Raw genomic sequence first — 20,316 nt, forward strand, 5'->3', positions numbered from 1 at the left:
TTGAAAAAAAAAAAAAAAAAAAAAAAAAAAAAAAAAAAAAAAAAAAAAAAACTATTTATAAAAATAAAAAAATAATTGCGAATTTTAAATTTTAGAAGGAAAAAATACAATTCCATGCCCAATTGATTAATTTTACAAACTAAACATCACTAAAACAAAATCAATGTATTCAAACTAACGCATATTATCTATTTAATACAAAAATGTAATACAGCTTCTTTAAATGATATATAATTAATCAAAAATTATAAATAATAATCGAATTAGAACTAATAACCTTTAAAAATAAAATAAAAATTTTAAATGATGAACAATACATCAAATAAATAATTATCAAACTGGAAAGCATGATTTAATTATTTAAAAAAAACTATTCTTTCGAATGTCAATTCTCGTTTTAGTAAACCCAATTAATAAAACGTACGTCAAAGCATAAAAAACTTTCTCAAATTACATGTTATTTTGTTGTTTAATTAATTGCAACTTTTAGGTGACATTTGTAACATTAACTGAAACATATGACATAAATGCGACGAAACATTAGATATAATTGTGATTATCATTATTATCTTACTTTGTATACATCCTAACAAAAACTATTATTTTAATTTATAAATTTTTATCTTCTTAGTAAAATCGTTTGCATGCGTGGCAAAAAAAATAATAAATAATTTAATTCTCTTAACTAAATAAATGCGATAATAAAGCAATTCAATTAGTATAAATTTAAATGATTTAATGCAGAATAAACTAAATGCATTTCATCAAAATTAATTCTTAATTTTGGAATAAATATTTTAATATTTAAATAGAAAAAAATTAATTACTATTATATTAAATGCTTTTAACAGAAATATGTGTTTAAATTTAAAAAGTTAATGGGGTTTGTTGTAAATTGAATTCGGATGAAACAAAATCTTTAAAAAAAAAAAGAAAAAAAAGAAAATTTTTTTTAAAAAAAAACGTAGTAATTTATTATATTTGAGTTTCTAAATTATTCTACACGCATACATCAAAAGAAAAGTAACTGCGCCAGTAAATGTTAGCTAAATATAAAAGATTTATAATTTTATATTCTAGTTTAATATAATAATATTTAATTACAAATTTTTCCTTTCATTATTTAAAATGGAAAGAAGAATATGTACATAAAAAAAATATGTATAAGGTATGTTTGTCATAATATTATATCATCATTCACCGCCGAAAAAAATATTAGTTTTAAAATTGTATTTTGTATTAACGGTTTTATCTATATTTCATAAATAAATAAATATATATATATGTATAGTAAAAAAACGTCTTGGCTCCAGTTTACACAAATATCTGCGGAATCTACGCCTTCGTTGAGGAGGCGTACACTTCCTCAATGTGCAGTCATTTTTCAGCTCACCCCCTGAAAACCCGTTTGGTGGAGAGGCGAGAGTCAAACTGGGGGTTTTTCACCTCCCTCTCAATTCCTCAGTGTGCGGCTGGCCTAAGAGGCCTGCTTTTGCTAGGAAGGACTTTCCTTCGGACGAGCTTTCTCAGGAAGACTCTGACAATATCCTCAGGAAGATCTTAGAGCTGACTAATGCCATTCCCTTTGGCGAAAGAATGTCTGAGACCTTTAGTAACAACGTACTGAGAGGAACGTTGTTTATTCAGTGTAGCAATTACACGATGGAATTGATCAGAAGCCACTTCAATGCGAGATCCTTGGGTGACTTCACGCTTATAGTTCTAGGAGCTGACTAGTTACCCAAGCCTGTGAAGGTGGCTTTTAAGACCAGGGAGCAGTTTTCTGATCATCTGATCAGGGCACCTTCTCGAGACGTCTTCAGAGACTTAACTCAGGGCATTAGTCTATGAGGTGGAGGGTTCTGCAGAATGCTACGAGACCATGCACCTCTGGATGGATCTTTGAGGTTCAGCCTGAGGACATGGAGAATATAGTCAGAGCCAATTATGGAGCTCTCACTGGTGTGGATTGTGATGTCTTCAAGATTATCCACGATCCTAATAAAGGAAGGCAGCAGAGGCTTCGGAAACATCTGATGTCCTCTCTGTCGCACCTGAAGACCAGGAGGAGGAATTATGGAGGGCCAATTCTCCTGATTCTAAGATAAGTTCATTTGGAGCTTTTGATTTCTCAGAGCTAGGGTTAGACTCTGGGTCGGATGTAACTATACAACCTGATTCACCAGTTTCATCATTCTTCTAAAGCCAACCAGGATAGGTTGGTGCCATTCAGGTTCTCATATCACTAACCAATCGAGGCAGCAATCAAGGTTGGTTAGATCAATCTCCATCATAGCATTGCTGCCTCTAGCCTTTTGGCTAAAAGATGGAGAATTACATATTGCACTTATACAAGAGCCTTGGACCTGCAAGGGCAGAATTATGGACCTCAACGTTAGGGGTTTTAATATTTTTTATGACACCTGTTGTCAGCATTCCAGGACCTGCATATTGGCTAGGTCTAATCTAAATGCCCTTAACCTTGAAAACTTTCTCCATAGGGACTTAGTTGCTGTTAAGCTAAAATTCTATGGCAAAGAAACAATTTCGGACTTAGTCATTGTTTCTGTCTATCTCCCTTATGAGGAGAAGGACCCAGTGGCTGCTGTCCGCCAAAGCAACAATTGGCCACTGTAGTTCTAGCTGCAGACTCATCTTTGGCTGTGATGCAAATGCTCACAGCACAGTGGGGGGCAGTAGTGATTGCAACTAGTGGGGGGATGCATTAATGGAACATATCTTATATTTTAACTTATATGTCCTTAATAAAGGCAATGAACCTATCTTTGTTACAAGTAACAGATGGGACGTCATTGACCTTATTTTATGTAACTCTATTTCTATAGATTACATTACTGATTGGAAGGTTGCAGTTACTGCTTCAGATCACCAACTAATTACTTTTTTTATATTAAAGGCCTCTCTGGATTGAAGGTCATAAGGAGGAACCCCAGAACAGCTGATTGGGGTTCTTTTAGAACAACTCTGGGGGAAGAAGATGGGTGACCTCTCTGGTAAGTACAATAATGTTAATGATGTGGAGTGGAAAGTTGACCAAATGCAACAGATCATACTTGATTCATATCATATTTCTTGTAATGTTACGTCTACTTGCTCCCAAAGGCGAGTTCCTTGGTGGTCTTATGAGCTTAGTAAATTACGTAAGAAATGTAGGAAGCTATTTAAAAGAGCAAAGTAATCTGAGGAATGACAATCCTTCCAAAACATTCTAACTACCTATAATAAGGCTATTAGAGCTGCTAAATGTCACTCTTAGCAGACTTTCTGTGATGATATTAACACTATTTCTGCCACTGCAAAGGTTACAAAAATCCTTACAAAGGATTATAATTGCAATCTAAATGCTATCCGTCTTACAAGTGGAAAAGGGGAAGAAGCTCTTGGAGAATTAATTAAAGCTCACTTCCCTGGATCTCATCCTGTAGAGAATGCACATCTCTACAATAATCTTACAACTACTTGTAGTAAAAATGATTCGGAGGCCGCCAAGGTGGTGATCTCCTACGAAAAAGTTGTATGGGCTATCAAATCATTTAAGCCCTACAAGTCACCAGGTATGGATGACGTTATGCCCATATACTAGCCCCTATTCTATGTTGCATACGCCATGCAGCGCCACCTGTAGTTAAGCAGACTCCCTCTACATTCACTCACGGAACGGCTATGGGGAGAGAGCTCATTAAGATGTTCCAGCTCTAATTATTTTGTATTGCCATTAAAGTGTTTTTTGTCATAATAAANTCTTTAAAAATCCCTGATTTTTCCAGGTTTTTATCCAAATTTCCCTGATATTTCCAGGTTTTTTCCAGTATAAAAAAATTCCCTGATAATTCCAGGTTTTCAAGGTTTTCCAGGTGGGTGGCCACTCTGAAAATATAATCAACAAACCTTTAACCATGGACAAAATTTCAGAAGAAATCAACAGTGTCCAAATCATTACCGGCGCAATACAACGCTGCGTTCACACAACTCATATTATAACAGCCAACGTATCCACGGGAATAATAATTTCAGACCCGATGGCCCAGAAAACGTCACCAAAATTTCAACAAAAAGTTACAGACACGATAAATATTACAATGAACTGCAGTATGAAGAGGTGCTTCTTAACGGTAAAAAAATAAAAGCAATGATTGATTCTGGATGTAATCTGGTTTGTATTAGAGCAAATAAATTAACCGCTACAATAAATAGTAAAGAGAACATTATCTTGACGGGAGCTTTCAGTTGAAAGCAAGAAGCTCAAATGACAACAATAAATTTGGCACACCCAAGAAACAAAATTCCTATTGCACTTAAAGCAGCTGTTTGTAAAAATTTATGCACGGAGTTGATCATCCCTCCCAAAGTATATGAATCACTTCAAATTCAAAGTGAAAGTCAGCAGTTGACAATCTGCCAAGATTCGAACTGTGTTAGAAGCGAGAAGAAAGAAAATGCTCTCTCAAAAGTAGAGGAGAAAAATATTACTTTTTCTCCCAAAAAGAAGAACCCTTTTTCGTCTTCGCTAATAATGATGGATGAAACTGTCTCACCAAAGATCACAGACCTTGCTCACGAAGATCGGGGGAGTGTCTCAATATTGCGAGATGTTTCGAGTTCGGAAATTTCTGATGATCGTGCTTATATTTTTAAGATTGAAAGTGATATTATGCACTACAATGAACCAAATTTGGAACATTTATTAGATCCTGATACTCGGAACACTATTTCAAATATGGTTAAGAATTATAGGCCAAATAAAATTAAGCACACTAATTATGAAGTGCAAATTTTTCTTCAAGATGAAATGCCAGTCCATCAAAGTCCGCGCCGTTTATCTATTTCGAGAAATTAGAAGTTAATAAGCAAATTAAAGAAATGTTAAACAAAGGTATAATTAGAGAAAGCACTTCAGATTATTCCGCTCCAATAGTCTTATGTAAAAAACAAGATGGCTCAACTCGCATTGCAATCGATTATCAATGTTTAAATAAGAAGTTAATTAAAGAAAGATTTCCACACCCAATTATGGAGGACATTTTCGATAGACTACAAGGTGCTTCAGTCTTTACAAATCTGGACTTAAATGCTTTTCACCACGTAGACATTCATCCTCAAAGCCCCAAATACACTTTGTTTGTGACACCAGATGGACAATTTGAATTCAACAAAGTTCCTTTCGGCCTTTCCAATTCACCAGCAGTATTTCAGCGATTTATACAAATTGTTTTTCGAGAACTCTTAGAAGACGGAACATTGATTTTATATTTGGACGATGTAGTTGTTCCATCAGATGATGAGTTCGAAGGTCTTCAAAAACTCCAAAAAGTTTTCAAAGTAGCTTCCGACTATGGACTTGAATTTAATTTCGAAAAATGCAATTTCCTGCAAAGAAAAATTACCTTTCTTGGACATATTTTAGAAAATGGTACAATTAGTTCCACAACAGAAAAGACAAAAGCTGTTTTAAATTTTCCAAAGCTCCAAACAGCTGAAGATGTTCAATCATTCCTAGGCCTAACAGGATATTTTAGAAAATTTATTAAAGATTATGCAATTATTGCACGATCACTAAGTGATCTTCTTAGAGACAACCTCCTTTTCATTTTGGCCCAGAACAGCAACAAGCTTTCCAAACGCTGAAACAAGCCTTATCACCTGAACCTGTGCTACATCTTTTCAAGCAGGGCTCACCTTTACAGCTTCATTGCGATGCATCGTCAAAAGGAATTGGCGCAATTCTTTTAATGCAATTCGATTTAGATGACAGCCTACATCCCATTCATTATATGAGTCACAAGACATCCCCAGGAGAAGAAAAATATTCATATTGAATTAGAAGTTTTAGCTATAGTGCAAGCACTTAAAAAATTTCGTCATTACCTCGTAGGCACCAAGTTCAAAATTTTCACAGATTGCCAAGCTTTCCAAAAGACTATGTCAAAAAAAGAACTGCCACCTAAAATTGCTAGATGGGCAATGTTACTAGAAGATTTCGACTACAAAATACTATAGTGTTCGAATTAATTGGGACAAGCAAGATTTTCTCATTCGAGTTGGTATGGGATTGCCAGTGATGTCCCGAACTGCTTCAAACCAGTTATATCTGCCTTGAGCTGCGGTGACGGATATACCTTCACTATAATTTACTCATCTGACTGGCTTTAGTGTATTTGTAGTTCAGTTGTGAGCATTTCAGTGTGGGAAACTGGTGGTTATAATTTTGAGTTTAGTCTAACACAAGTTATATGCTTATAAAAGATGGATATTAGTCCGAGGAAGCGCTCTAAAATTATCGCTCTTAATGAACACACTTCTATGACTGTAAGAGACATCGCTACAGCAGTTGGTGTAGGGAAATCTAGTGTTTCCAGAATTCTTAGAACATTTCAAGATTCCGGCTCATCCTCTCCAAAAAGAAAAGGAAAATGTGGACGCAAACGGAAAACTACTCCAAGAACTGATAAAAGTCTAATAAGAAATAGTAAAATTAATCCAAGAAAGACGAGCACAGACCTCCGAAGGGATTTATTGGATTGTGGTGTTGATGTGAGTACTTCAACTGTACGAAAAAGGCTTCTAGAAGTTGGACGTAAGGCAAGAAGACCAAGGAAAAAACAATTTCTAACTCAGAAAATGATGAAAAAACGTTTAGCATGGGCCAGAAAATACCAAAAATGGACTGTAAATGACTGGAAGAAAGTGGTTTTCAGTGATGAAACACATTTATTTGTGCAGGGATACAAATCAAGTGTAGTTAGACGAAGTGAAGGCGAAAGTCTGAGACCAGATCATATCCAACAGACTGTAAAACACCCTTCTAAACAAATGTTTTGGGGTTTCTTCACAACAAATAGCACTGGAAGCTTAGTGCCTCTAAAAGGCATGATGAATTCAGCCAAATACATCGATATATTACATAGTAGGATTGTTCCATTCATGGAAACATTCGACGGAACATTTCAACATGATTTGGCCCCTTGTCACAATTCCAAACTGGTCCAGAATTTTATGCGAGAAAACAAAATAAAAGTGCTTGATTGGCCTGGTAATTCACCAGACCTAAATCCCATTGAGAACCTGTGGCATATTCTAAAGAATCGCTTAGCCAAGATGAATTGCACGACAGCAGAACAAATGATAAAAAGTGCTATTCAAGTATGGTTCCACGACGATGAAGTCAAGAACATGTACGCTACACTAGTGGAATCAATGCCAAAACGAGTTCTTGAAGTCATATCTGCTAAAGGAGGATATACTTCATTTTAATACAGACATGTATCAATGTAACTTAAGGTATGTAATGATTAAAAGCTAAAGTTTCAATAAATCACTTTTTTTTCATTTGTCCCAATTAATTCGAACAGTATAGTAATACACAGACCTGGAAAACAGATGAAGCATGTCGATGCTCTTAGCCGATATACTGTCATGACAATCCAAATTGACAAAACAAGCCAGAATATTTGCCATGCCCAAGCCAAAGATGAATACACACAAGGCATAAGACAACTAATCGGACACTCTCCAACTACAGACTACAAGTACAAAAACAGCATCCTATACAGAGTAGTAAACAATCAAGAACTCTTAGTCATACCTCAAGATAAGCAAAATCAAATAGTTCAACTAAAACACAACAAAGGCCATTTCGGTATCAACAAGACAGAAGACATGGTTAAACAACAATTTTGGTTCCAAAATATAAGAAAGACTGTTGAAAACGTAATTTCCAATTGCATTCCATGTATACTTTCATCATGTAATGTAGGAAAACAAGAAGGTTTCTTACATCCCATCCCAAAGGGAGACATTCCTCTAGATACATACCACATAGACTTTCTTGGTCCCCTACCTAGTACAAATAAGAATTACAAATACATTTACACCGTCATAGATGCTTTCACCAAATTCTTATGGATTTATCCAGTTAAATCAACATCAGCTAAAGATGCCTTGGATAAACTACAACAAATTACTTTTGGTAATTCCAAAAAGAATCATCTCAGATAAAGGATCCGCATTCACCTCAATAGAATTCAAGAAGTACTGTGAAGACGAACAAATTGATCATGCCACAATCACCACAGGTCAACCACGTGGAAATGGACAGGTGGAAAAATTTCATGCTACGATAATCTCAGTCATCACCAAGTTATCCCTTGACAACCCCAGCAAATGGTTCAAGCATGTACCAGCAGTCCAACATGTAATCAACAGCACTGTTTCTTCAACAACAAAGTTTACACCCTTCGAGCTCCTAACAGGAGTTAAGATGAGAAATAAAGAAGACCTGCACATCAATAAAATCCTTGAGGAAGAGCACATACATATTTTACTTGAAAATCAACAACAAATGCGAAAAGAAGCAAAAAGCAATATACTTGAGATGCAAGAAAAAACCAAGCGAAATTATAATACTAGACGAAAGACAGCAACGAAGTATAAGTTCCACGACAGAGTTGCAATCAAACGAACCCAATTTGGGACAGGTTTGAAACTTCAACCAAAATTTTTTGGTCCATACACAGTGACAAAAATTAGACCCAACGATAGATATGATGTTCACAAGATCGGTATAGGAGAAGGACCAACTGTCACATCCACATCAGCAGACTTAATGAAACCGTGGGAAGATCCATAAACTTTTTCCTTTTTTTTTCATATGAACTATGAACTTTTCAATTGTGCAAGAACTCTTACACAGACTTTCGATTTTTTTTAAAAATTTTTAGTGCAAGAACTTTTACACAGACTCAAATTTTTTTAAAAAAAATTTTTTTTTTATTTTCATTTTGGATTTTATTGCATAAATCAAAAATTAATTGAACATATTTAACTGATATTGATGACAAATTTCTATTTTAATGATCAAAATATTCATATTGATCGTATTTTTCAGAAGTGAGATAAAAGAATTTGTGGATTTATATATTTGAAAATATCTTTTTACTATTTATTCAGGATATGTTTTGGTTTTTGCTAGTTTTATAGGTTGAAGAGAAATTTATTTGCTTAATAATTTTGAAAAGTGCATCTTTACTTTATTTTTAAAAAAAAAGTCAATTATATATTAAAATTGAATATATTTAGAATTAGTTTAGATTTAATTTTTCATAAATTTATTGTTTTATATTTCAATTCAATTGTCAAAATATTTCTGTCATCAATGTTTTCTTTTTATTGTGATGTTTAATATTTACCTTTAAAGCATTTAGTCGGAGACCGACTAAGTCGGGATGACAGAGTGTTGCATACGCCATGCAGCGCCACCTCTAGTTAAGCAGACTCCCTCTACATTCACTCACTGAACGGCTACGGGGAGAGAGCTCATTAGGATGTTCCAGCTCTAATTATTTTGTATTGCCATTTAAGTGCTTTTTGTCATAATAAAAGCTTTAAAACACAACCCTAGATTGCTTTGAAGCTTCATTGACACTCCCAATCCGTAACATCTATGTAGGATCTTTCGAGCCTCTATAGCCTTTGGGTATATACCTCACTCTTGGAGGAATACCAGGGTAATTTTCACTCCAAAACCAGGTAAGGAAAATTACTTTGAGGCTAAATCATTTAGACCAATAAGCCTCACTTCCTGTCGGTTGAAAGCTATTGAAAATCTCATTGACAGATACTTTAGAGACTTTGTACTCATAGATAAGCCACTGTCCTCCACACAGCATGCTTAGCAACCTGGCAAGTCAACGGACTCTACACTATATAAGCTCTCTCAAATGCTTGAGAAAACTATCTCAAACAAAGATATTGATATTGAAGGTGTTTTTGATAAAGTCACTGTTGAAACTATCATCAAAGCACTTAAAAACAGAGGTATAAATTCGGTAATCATCAGGTGGATAGCCAATTTGATATCCTCCAGGTACGTTTGTTTCTCTTTAATGGGCACAAGCATGAAAGTACATGCTACCTCCAAGAATGGCAAGACAGTCTCTGAAATCATGAATGGTGCACTTCTAGAAGTAGCAAGATGGTGCTCTGACTCTGGCTTATCTGTTGACCCTTCCAAGATAAATCTTGTAACCTTCACTAGAAAAAGGCGTCTTAATCTAGGCAGGTTTCAATTTTTTTTCAAAAAACCGGATTTTTTTTAACTAAATCAGATTCTTTTAAATTTAAATCGGATTTTTTTAATTTTTATTCAAATACACTGTAAGAACTTTGATTTATGACTAAAAAAACTTTATAAATGCTTAATCAAAATTAAATTAATATTAAACCAGGGATTATTTATTGAATCTATGATTTTATAAATATTATTTTCATATTAATGACTTTCATATTCATATTAATACTAATTGTATTACTTGATTGATGACTTCCTTCTCCTCAAAAATATACAAATTGGAAGTAACAGTCTGCACGATTCAAGTGCTCATAAATAGGCACTTACTTTTGAGCAATTAAAATAAGTTCTTTTTTTTTCAAATTTAAAGCAGTAACTTTGTGTATTGTGAGCATAGCTTAAATTTGTTTACTATTTTTTCTAAATGAATATTCACTTTAATTTTATATGGTGTTGACCATTTTGAAACAGTACTATTATTTTTAAACAATTAATTTTACTGAAATATCTCAAAAAATTTTTATGTTTGAAATTTTGTTAGAATTTTGTGGAAATTTTAAGGGGGAGTAGTCAAAATTATATTAGAAAAAAGTTTAGAGCTATTTTTTAAAGAGGCCCATAGCGTAACAAATGTTAACCACTAATTCTATAGAAGTCACAAAGAAAAGTCGAATGATAATAATGTAATGTAACAGCATAAAAAAATTAAATCAATAATAAAGAAAAAATTTATATAAAACGTTTTATATATGTGTTTTTTAAATACTTTTAAATAATGTATTTTTTATCTTTTAAAGGTAGAAAGAATTTATTTGTTGTCTCCTCTTCTGCATTTAAAATAACCTGCACTGTATCACAGTCTCAAATAATTACAAGTTTTCCTTACGCATGATGAACATGCATTATCTAAAAACCATAATATAAAAAGAAGTAGAAAGAGCGGTAGTGAAAGTGTTCAGAGAAAAATATTTTGACCTTAGGGGACTTTCATAATCACTTATAACTTTTTATCTTAACTTAGTTAATGACTCTTATCGGGACTTTTATAATCTTAATTCTTTATTAGTTTTTTTTTTTCTAAAAATTTTTGGAGGTTATAATGGAACCAAATCCGTTAAAAAAATATTTTTTGTACAATATCTTTTATTGGGTTAATAACATTTTACTGAGCCCTATGCAAAATTGTTCCACAAAACTTTTTAAATATTTTCTAAACATTTACTCTGTGAAAATTTGCTACTATATATTCTTTGTAGATTAAAATTCAAATTATATTTTTATTACACAGTTCAAAATTCTTTCTTTAAATGTAAAATTCTTCTAATTGTTTTATATTGTCATACTGCATAACGTGTATGTATTTTACATAAATATTTATAAATTTTTATTACAGTTTTCCTCCATCAATCTTTTTGTTCTTATTCTCTTCTTTTTAGGTATTGAAAATTAGTCAAAATAGTTTATGGCTGAGACCTTATATGTTTGCTCATTGATAGTTTCAGTGTATTCCATTGAAGTTATTTGCTTAAAGTTATGTTTAATATGTTAGTTATGTTTAATTTACTATAAAAATTATTTTTTTCAATTTAATATTTTGTTCTTTCCCACTTCAAATTATTTGTAATCCAATAATGTTCTTACCAATAAAATGTTTAAAACTAAGAACTAGTGCTTATATGTTGCAAGAAAATAAAATTGGATTTCAGTGTAGTTGACTAATAAATTTAATAAATAGTCTACTTTTATGTATTAGATGTAAAGGTGATCGCAATGAAAGACTTCAGCGTGCAAAATTTATAAAAATCAATACTTTCCTTGATGTAAAAAAGTTACTATATAAATAACTATAATAAACCATGTAGGAATCGAATAGCAATTGCTATAAGTTATTGAGTATCAAAGAATATTGCTAGAACTTTCTGGAAGCTTTCTCTCAAGTTGCTAAAATTTCTTAGCAAATTCCACTGAAATCCCAATTTATTAACATTTATTGAAAACAGCTATTTCAATTCATAATTAATTCATAAGTCCAATGGATTACCAGTAGAACCAGATTTTACTTTTGATATCTGACAAAGGATGTCCGAGAAGAATGATGAATTAAAGTTTATTTATGTTTCGTTTATTTTAGAAAAAATAATTTTTTTAAAATCTCTATATCTATTTACAATAGCAGTTGTTAAAAGATTTAGCTATCATTTGGCTTTAAAAGAGCGTGAAATAGCAAAATCTTTTTATATATTGAGTTTAATATTAATTATAACAAAAGAATAGCTTGCTTAAGAAATATAAAAACTTGTTTGAGTAAATTAACATTCTTTAATGATGAAGGTAGCAAGTGATATATATATAACACAATAAAGACGAAAAATATAATGAGAATAACAAAGAAGATTAAGATATCTAATAGTTTTATTTACGACACAAAAGTTGCATGTATATAGAACTACTAAAATACGTCAAAAATACAGAGAAAACATGGAAAAAATATAATTAAAATTTATTAAAAAAGAAGAAAAATTGCTAAAATAAATATTTTTCAATACATAAAAAATAATTTTATTAAAAAAATAAAAAGCCGGAAAACAAAAATAATGAAAAGATATAATATAAATTAATTATATTTTCATTATTTCTGTTTTCTGGCTTTTTAAATATTTTCCAATGATTTTTTAAACATTTAAAACTATTTTTTTTAATAATTTTTCTTCCTTTTTCAAAAATCTTTATTATATTTTTTCCATATTTATTCTGTATTTTTAAATTGTATGCATATATATATTTCCGATTTGTTAAGTAATTTTCGTAAAAATAAAACTCTGACATCAACGGTTGTTATTATTAATAGTAGATAGAGGAAATAAAAATCCAATAATAATTTCTGTTAATTGGGTAGTGAAGAATTAACAACATCAAAACCCAATTAATTTGAATTATTAAACCAGAAATGGTATACGGTGATTAATTGAAACTCCTTCAGAGTTTCCAAAGCAATCACACTGGTTTTGATATTCTAATTTTTGCATACTTTGTGATTTTAAAATGTGTATTTGTCATTTTGATTTTATTTAAGACATATTTCAAAGTATAGAGAAAGAACGAGACATTACTCATATGTAAATAACACAGCAATTCTTTTAATTTTCAATATAATTATAATAGCCACCAAGAGGAACCATTTATTGAAGAAAGAAAAGGCATATAGAAGGAAAAATACACATGCTAATGCAAACAAAAGATAATTCGACTCTTGTATGGCCTTCACATTCAAAGTGTGCGAGCCGCATGAGAAATTAAATAAATAAAGAAATATGAGAAGCTAAGTAGGTAGGAAAGTACTCTATTTACGTTGCACTAGAGCTGCACAATGGGCTATTGGCGACGGTCTGAGAAACATTCCTGAGGATGATCCGAAGACATGCCATTAAAATTTTGATCCTCTGAAGAAGGGATGCGTCCCCTACTTTGGTAGCATGAAGACCTGAGCGACCCTAGCACTTTACAGTAGAACAGTTTAACGAGGACCGATACTGCTCACCCTGGGTCCCTACACAGGATAATCTTTAAACATAGCATAATTTCTCTTATTGTTTAATATACTTTACTTAGTTCAAGCCTCTCTTTATGAACTATTTAAATTAAATCCCTCTCCCTCTGTCTTTTTAAATTGAAAATAATAAGAATGGGGTGAAAAAGAAGACACTACTCATAAGAGGAATAAAACAAATTATTTTATTTGTCACGCTGCTTGAGAATATTTCAAATAAGTAATTAAAAAATTCTGTAGAAAATCAGCTATCAGTTGTGGTGCAACTATAGGTATTTTCTTACAACTCTGACATCAAGAACTTTATCATCTTTTGTATTCTCAGTAATTGCAATTGAAAATCTTCTGTTATAAATAATGTTGCTTACTAGTTGAAGGCATCACATATGATTGTGATTTTTGGAACTTACTATCAAACTGTACAGCTAGATTAAAACAAGAGAAAAAAAAGTTTAATTTCCCGATGCATAGATATAAAAAAAAAATTATACATATAAAATACTTTTACTTAATATATTGTAGATTTAATAAGATAGCTTATCCAAATATCTTCAATATTTATTAACACATCATTGTTCATTTTAATTTAAAGTTTATAATAGCAATGATATATCTTATTAAAAGTTATTAGGACAAAATATTACTCATACTAAGATGCAGTTTCCGTGTTTTAAGAGGTACATTTAAGATAAGCAATTTAATCCCTGCAAGTGCAAATAATAATTTAATACGCGATTTAAAGAGCAAATACATACTTTTTTTTTTAATAAATTCAGATTTTTGACTTAATGTTTGAGACAAATTACAAAACATTTCTAACAGTGTTATTGCTAAAGATGCTAAGCCATAATTACAAAAAAGACTCATTCTTGTATTAATATCTCTGTCATGAATATATTTGGATGTCTCTTTTTGAATCAAAATTTGTCTGATTTTTGGGAAAAAACTACACAATTTTCTCATATTTTTTTGCCCTCTCTTTTTTTGAAAAGCTTATTATGCGTAAAATAATAAATTATATTGATTTTTGAAACAGGTTGCTTTTATAATACAAGCTACAGTGGATACGCAACACATACAAATTGTCAGACATAATTTGCAAGCAGCCTGAAAAAATATTTTTCATCCTAGACCCTTTGATATATCTGAAAGTATTCAAGTAATTTTCATTTTGCTTCAATGAGATTATAAATGATTGAAGTATCTATAATTTAAGGGAGAATTTTCTATATCTCTAATTTTGAATATTTTTAAGCTTCATATCTTTAGAACCGTCCGTAAAAGTATATTTTTCTAAAAAATGTGAAAAAGCTGATTTAAAAAAGATAATAAAAATATATCGAAATCCTCCTCATTTACTACATTGTCGAGAATTAAATTATTAATATCAATATATAATAAAAATATATCAAAATCCTCATTCGCTACATTGGTCGAGAATTAAATTATCAATCTCAATTATCCTAAAAGCACAATGGAAAAGGGAGGAATATTTTTAGCGGTTAGTGTGAATAATATGTTTTTCTAAAAAAATAAAATAAAAAGTAATAAAATAAAAAAATTTAAAAAAAATAATAATAAATTTGAACTTGTTGAACTTCATAGCTCCGAATTAGGGAAAATTTTAACACATCATTTACTCAACATAAGGTTTTAAAGAATGCAGAAAAGAAAAAGTTATGTTAAAAATATATCAGGGAATAATTCTCTTAAATACCTATTTAATATCTATATCTCTAAAAAATGGGTTAATAAAAAATGTTTAAAAAAAATAAACTTACCTTCCTCTCTCTCCTTTGCCATTGCCTAAAAAATGGGAGAAAAAAATGTTCTTCCTCCTCTCTATTATGAAACAGCAGCAGACCAGAGTTTGTATTTTAAAAGGAAAAAAGATCTCAAAATTTTCTTAAAAAATGCAAGGTCAGGAAGAATTTAAAAAAGTTACAAAAGTGAATGAAATGTTTCTGAAACTAGTCTCTTAAAGAAAAGGCTAATATGTCTTTAAAAGTTATTCTTTGAAGTTTTTGATTATTGAGATATGTGGAACAAAAGGGGGATATTAATTTATTTTGTTAAAAAAAATTTAATGTTACAAGATGGTTCAAAAATGTCTTTTAACATCATTAAAAAAAATATTTATTTGTTTTTGTGGTGTAAAGCATGATACTCATCCCCTTTAACACATGATCCGATAAACATGCAAGGGGGTTACACAAAAGTGTGCTTCACAGAAAAATATTAAAAAATCAGAGATAATAATAATTTCTGATATTTATGTCAGAAACAATGATAATTACCATATTAGCGACATGGTTATATTTAAAATGCAATATAAGACTCAATGCGAATTTTTTTTTTTTAATGTCATGGCAATTTTAGAATTGCATCAGATTTGAAATATATTCATTTAAATTTTTATTAAAAAATTCGGGAATTTCTTCGCAAATTTGATGCAACACAAATATTAAATATTAAGACACAAAATTCTCTTTGCAAAATTTAATAATAATTTTAATTAAATCTTTCAAAGTTAGTTTTAATCTAAAACTCTAAGCTGGAATTTAATTTTTAAATTTTATGAATGTGAAGAGCATTGTCTTAAATAAATAAGAAATATAAATACTTTTTTGCATTGACCTGATGGCAATGATTGTATTGACTTGTTCGGAGTTTTCGCAGAAGTGCTTTTATTTTCAATTCTTAGCACACACAAAAAAAAATAAAATAAATAAAATCGACAAATGAAATTTTGAATGCATTTTTTTAATGATTTGATTTAATTTTTAACAACATCTATATTGCTAACAGGGTTGGCAGGTTTTTGACATGTGACAGTTTTTGACAGTTTNTGACGTCAAAAACCCAGCCCTGATTGCTAAGCAACATCTATATATATTGTAGCAAAGTGAAATTCTTTTATTGCGTTCAAAGTTATAGATATTTTTAAATTAGACACCAAATTTATTATTGAAATACGTGCAATGGAAACTAGTATTATACTTGCTAACAACTTTTTTTCGAGTTTAACTGTTGTTAATAATGATAAAAGTTAACATTGCTGACAATATAATTTTCTCAATAAATGAACTATATATATTTTTAAGATGCAATCATGATGGATTAAACAAATGAATTAGGTGAAAAATAGCATAAATACTAAAGAACAAATATAAGAAAAAGTTCTCTTAAGAGTTCTAAAATATAAATTACATTTTACTTTTACATATACTACAGTGCAGGTTGATATTATCAAACTCAAGAAACTCTTATGTCAAGACACTATAACTAATTTTATAATACATGTTTATTTAAATTTTTAAAACTATATACAAAAACATCTAAAATGTATTTCATATTAACAAAATAGCTCACTTTTGCCTTCTAAGGATAAATTATTTTAAATGTATAATTTACTTTTGTAGATCCATTTCCAAAGATTTTCCCCAATTAATTATTATTTGTGTAAAAATATCGATTTTTCAGTGAAGATTTTCTTATTACTTATTTTTAATCCACCATTACTTTTTTTTCTTATACTATTATATAATATCTTATTTAGTAATGTTATAAAAAATTGCACTCTTTTTGAGCGGTATAATTATAAAATAAAACTTTTTTCTTGTACTTAATCACTTTTGAAATTGCAAACCATTGAAGTAGTCTCAATAAAATGTTCATTCAAATTGAGAATGAATAAAATAATAAAGTTAAAGCAAATTTGATTGGATTAAAATTAAATAAAACTAATTTTCCAGAATTTTTATCACTTTTGATACTGCAAACTATTGAAGTAGTTTCATTAAAATCTTTATCCTTATTGAAAATGAATAAGTGCCACATATGATAATGAAATAAAACTTTTTTTTAAACTTTCATTACTTTTAAAACTGCAAATATTAGAGTAGTTTCAATAAAACCTACATTTTAATTGAAAATGAATAAAATAATGAGGTTAAAGTAAAATACTCTAAATGTATTAATTGCTTTCTCAGGTCTATTTCTTCAGATCTATCTTAATTTATTATTTGCATAAAAGTATTGAATCTTATATATATTTCAAATTGAAATACATGCAAATTATCACCTTTTTCTGATTAAATGTTTAATTTGACAAAAAACGATTTTGTAAAATCTCTTACATCTGAAAAAGCAAAAAGTGAGGCAATTTTTTTTTAACATATAAAGGGCTTTCTTAACCAACTTCCTCAAATCTGTTTCAGTTCATTATTAGCGTAACAATATGGATTTTTTGTGAAGAATTTCTAGTATGCATTTGGAATTCAAAAATTTAAATTTTTTTTCTCCTAATTTCACATCTGAAATGATTAATTTAGTGATAAAAGCAATTTTTGCAGTAAAAATACCCTCTATAAAATTTCCTTACACCTGAAATTGCAAACTTTTAAGGCAATTTTCATAAAATCTTCATCCTAATTAAAAATGAATAAAAATAAGGTTAAAGTCAAACATCTTAAATGTCTCAGCCTTTTTACAAACGTTTTCCTCAGATCTTGATTTATAACAATATTGATTTCTTTGTGAGGAATTTCTTAAATGCAATTTGTATTGAAAAATGCACAGTTCAATTAAATCTTCAATCTATTTAAAATTGAATAAAATGTTTTGAATCAAACCTGAATTTATATTTCAAAAAAAAAAATATTTCAGCACATTTGAAGATTTTTTAAAACTATTATCCAAATGTAATCTTATAAATTTTGAGTCAATAGATTTTTTTTAATTAAAAAAAAGGATTAATAACTTTTGATTAGACACTTGCAAACTAAGTTCAATTGGTCAGAATTAACACCATTATTCAAGAAATAATATTTCATACATGTTATTTAAGAACAAGGAATTGGAACCGGCTACTTAATAACTGATATATCTTAACTGGTAAGTTCCAAGGAGTAGTCAGGGAATTTGAGCCAATGAGAAGGAAGAGGCGTTTCCTTCCTCGGGGAGCAAACAGAACTCGCAACCAACTTGGCACAGTTATGATAATTCCCCAAAAATAAAACCTCGGGATGAAATTAGAGACAGACTTTTTCCAAAAAAAAATTTAATGCCTATTTTTACCACCAGTTTTTGAAAATTTCATTCATCCCGCAGTGGACTAATCAGAAAGACAGTTCCCAGCAGAACACAGAAGTCAAGCATCAGTTAGCGGGTGGGTGACCACTTTGCATAGGGACTGAGAAAGAGGAAGACGGTAGCGGTCCTTCTTAAACTGTCCTACCGTAAAGTGCTCGCTTTGCGCCCATGGTGTGCTACCAAAGCAGGGAAACATCCCCTCTGCAAAGGTTCAAAATTGTGAGTTCAAGTCTTCAGATCATCCTCAGGGATGTTTCTTAGACCATCACCAATAGCCAATTTTGCAGCTCTAGTGTAACATAAATAAAGTATACCTACCTACCAAATGTTATTATGTAAAAAAAAAATTAAAATTGGAAAGTACATTCAGACTTTGCTGAAACAAATAAAAGAAGGAAATAAAGTCTAAAGAAATTAATTTCAATAGTGCATCAAAAAATTTTTTTTATATTTTTACTGCTAATAAATACAAAAGTTTTAAACAAAAGAGCCAAATAAATTTGCTAACTAAAGAAGCAACACAAAACTTTATAGAAGCTTAATTAAATATGAGGAATCAAAATTATAAAATTTCTTTTTTTACCACTGCTTTCGCCTTTGCAATGACTTCCATAGAACTATTATAAGCAAAACATTTAATATTTGTAGTCCCAATATCCACTCCAAGAATAACATTTCGTCCTGATGATTTTGTTACAACCATTTTTTTATGTTTTAATACCTACACATAAATTACATTGAAATGTGTTAGTCAAAGTTCAAATTTGGCAGTGAAAAATCGAAGTTTAACAAATTGTAAACAATCAAGTACATGAGTCAATTACAGATAACGTGGAAAGCGAACGAATGCTGTCGTTCGTTCGTTGAACTGGGCGTCTGAGGCCCCTTGAATGCTCTCGTTCGACTGATTCGCATTTGAGTGATGATCCGGATCGTAAAAGCATTTTATTGATTGATTGATGGAACTCAAAGTAATTTTCATCTTGCCTAGGAAGGGAGGTCTCTCAAATTAACCAATAATTATTGATGCATTGATTAAGTAGTTATAAATAAATATAAATAAATCACGATAATGGCCGATGAAGTCTCAAAATACTGAATTTCGAAAATTTTTACATTTATTTCAGTGTATATATATTTAATTTGTTGATTTCTTTACGATGAAGAGTAGTATAGGAAGAATTGCTATTGTTATTGGACTTTTATCGCTTATCCATTCTGGTTTTTCAGCTGCGCAACGTAAGTAATATTGAAATTTTCGACAAAGTTTTGGTAGTACAGTGGAGCATCGTTTATACGACGATCACTTATACGACGTTTACATTTATACGACGTTTTAGTGTGGTCCCAAATCATTCCCATTCATTTTAATGTAAAAATATATCGTTTATACGACGCACAGAATCGGTTATACGTCGATTTTTAGATTTTGTTCTTTATTTAATTTTTTATTTTTTCTTGTGTATTTTAAAAAAGGGCGGAATTTGCCAACATGAATGATACAGAAAAGGGTGTCAACAAGAATGCTTGGATGACGACCGTAATTTTTACTAGATGACTGAAAAAACTAGACAATGTTATGAAGAGG

At 30.5% G+C, this 20,316-nt stretch overlaps 2 protein-coding genes across 8 annotated transcripts in view; one reads left to right on the forward strand and one right to left on the reverse strand.

The window, feature by feature from the left end:
• Nucleotides 1-19,446, reverse strand: part of LOC107446168 (glycerol kinase 5) — a 97,267-nt gene extending 77,821 nt beyond the window's left edge. For 6 of the 7 annotated variants that reach the window (XM_071188011.1, XM_021148581.3, XM_043044409.2 and 3 more), the window contains exon 1: nt 19,312-19,446. In XM_071188011.1, the coding sequence (XP_071044112.1) occupies nt 19,312-19,431 (120 nt within the window). In that variant the 5' untranslated portion in view covers nt 19,432-19,446. Of the gene's footprint in view, nt 1-3,909; nt 3,958-19,311 lie in introns of those variants that run through there. The other variant, XM_071188012.1, reaches the window with a different exon arrangement.
• A 378-nt stretch (nt 19,447-19,824) lies between these two features.
• Nucleotides 19,825-20,316, forward strand: part of LOC107440715 (ER membrane protein complex subunit 5) — a 22,171-nt gene continuing 21,679 nt past the window's right edge. Inside the window, exon 1 of the mRNA XM_016053702.4 lies at nt 19,825-19,967. Within this exon, the coding sequence (XP_015909188.1) occupies nt 19,889-19,967 (79 nt within the window). The 5' untranslated portion in view covers nt 19,825-19,888. The remainder of the gene's footprint in view (nt 19,968-20,316) is intronic.

Source organism: Parasteatoda tepidariorum, chromosome X2, assembly GCF_043381705.1.
Source record: "Parasteatoda tepidariorum isolate YZ-2023 chromosome X2, CAS_Ptep_4.0, whole genome shotgun sequence".
NCBI lineage: Eukaryota > Metazoa > Arthropoda > Arachnida > Araneae > Theridiidae > Parasteatoda > Parasteatoda tepidariorum.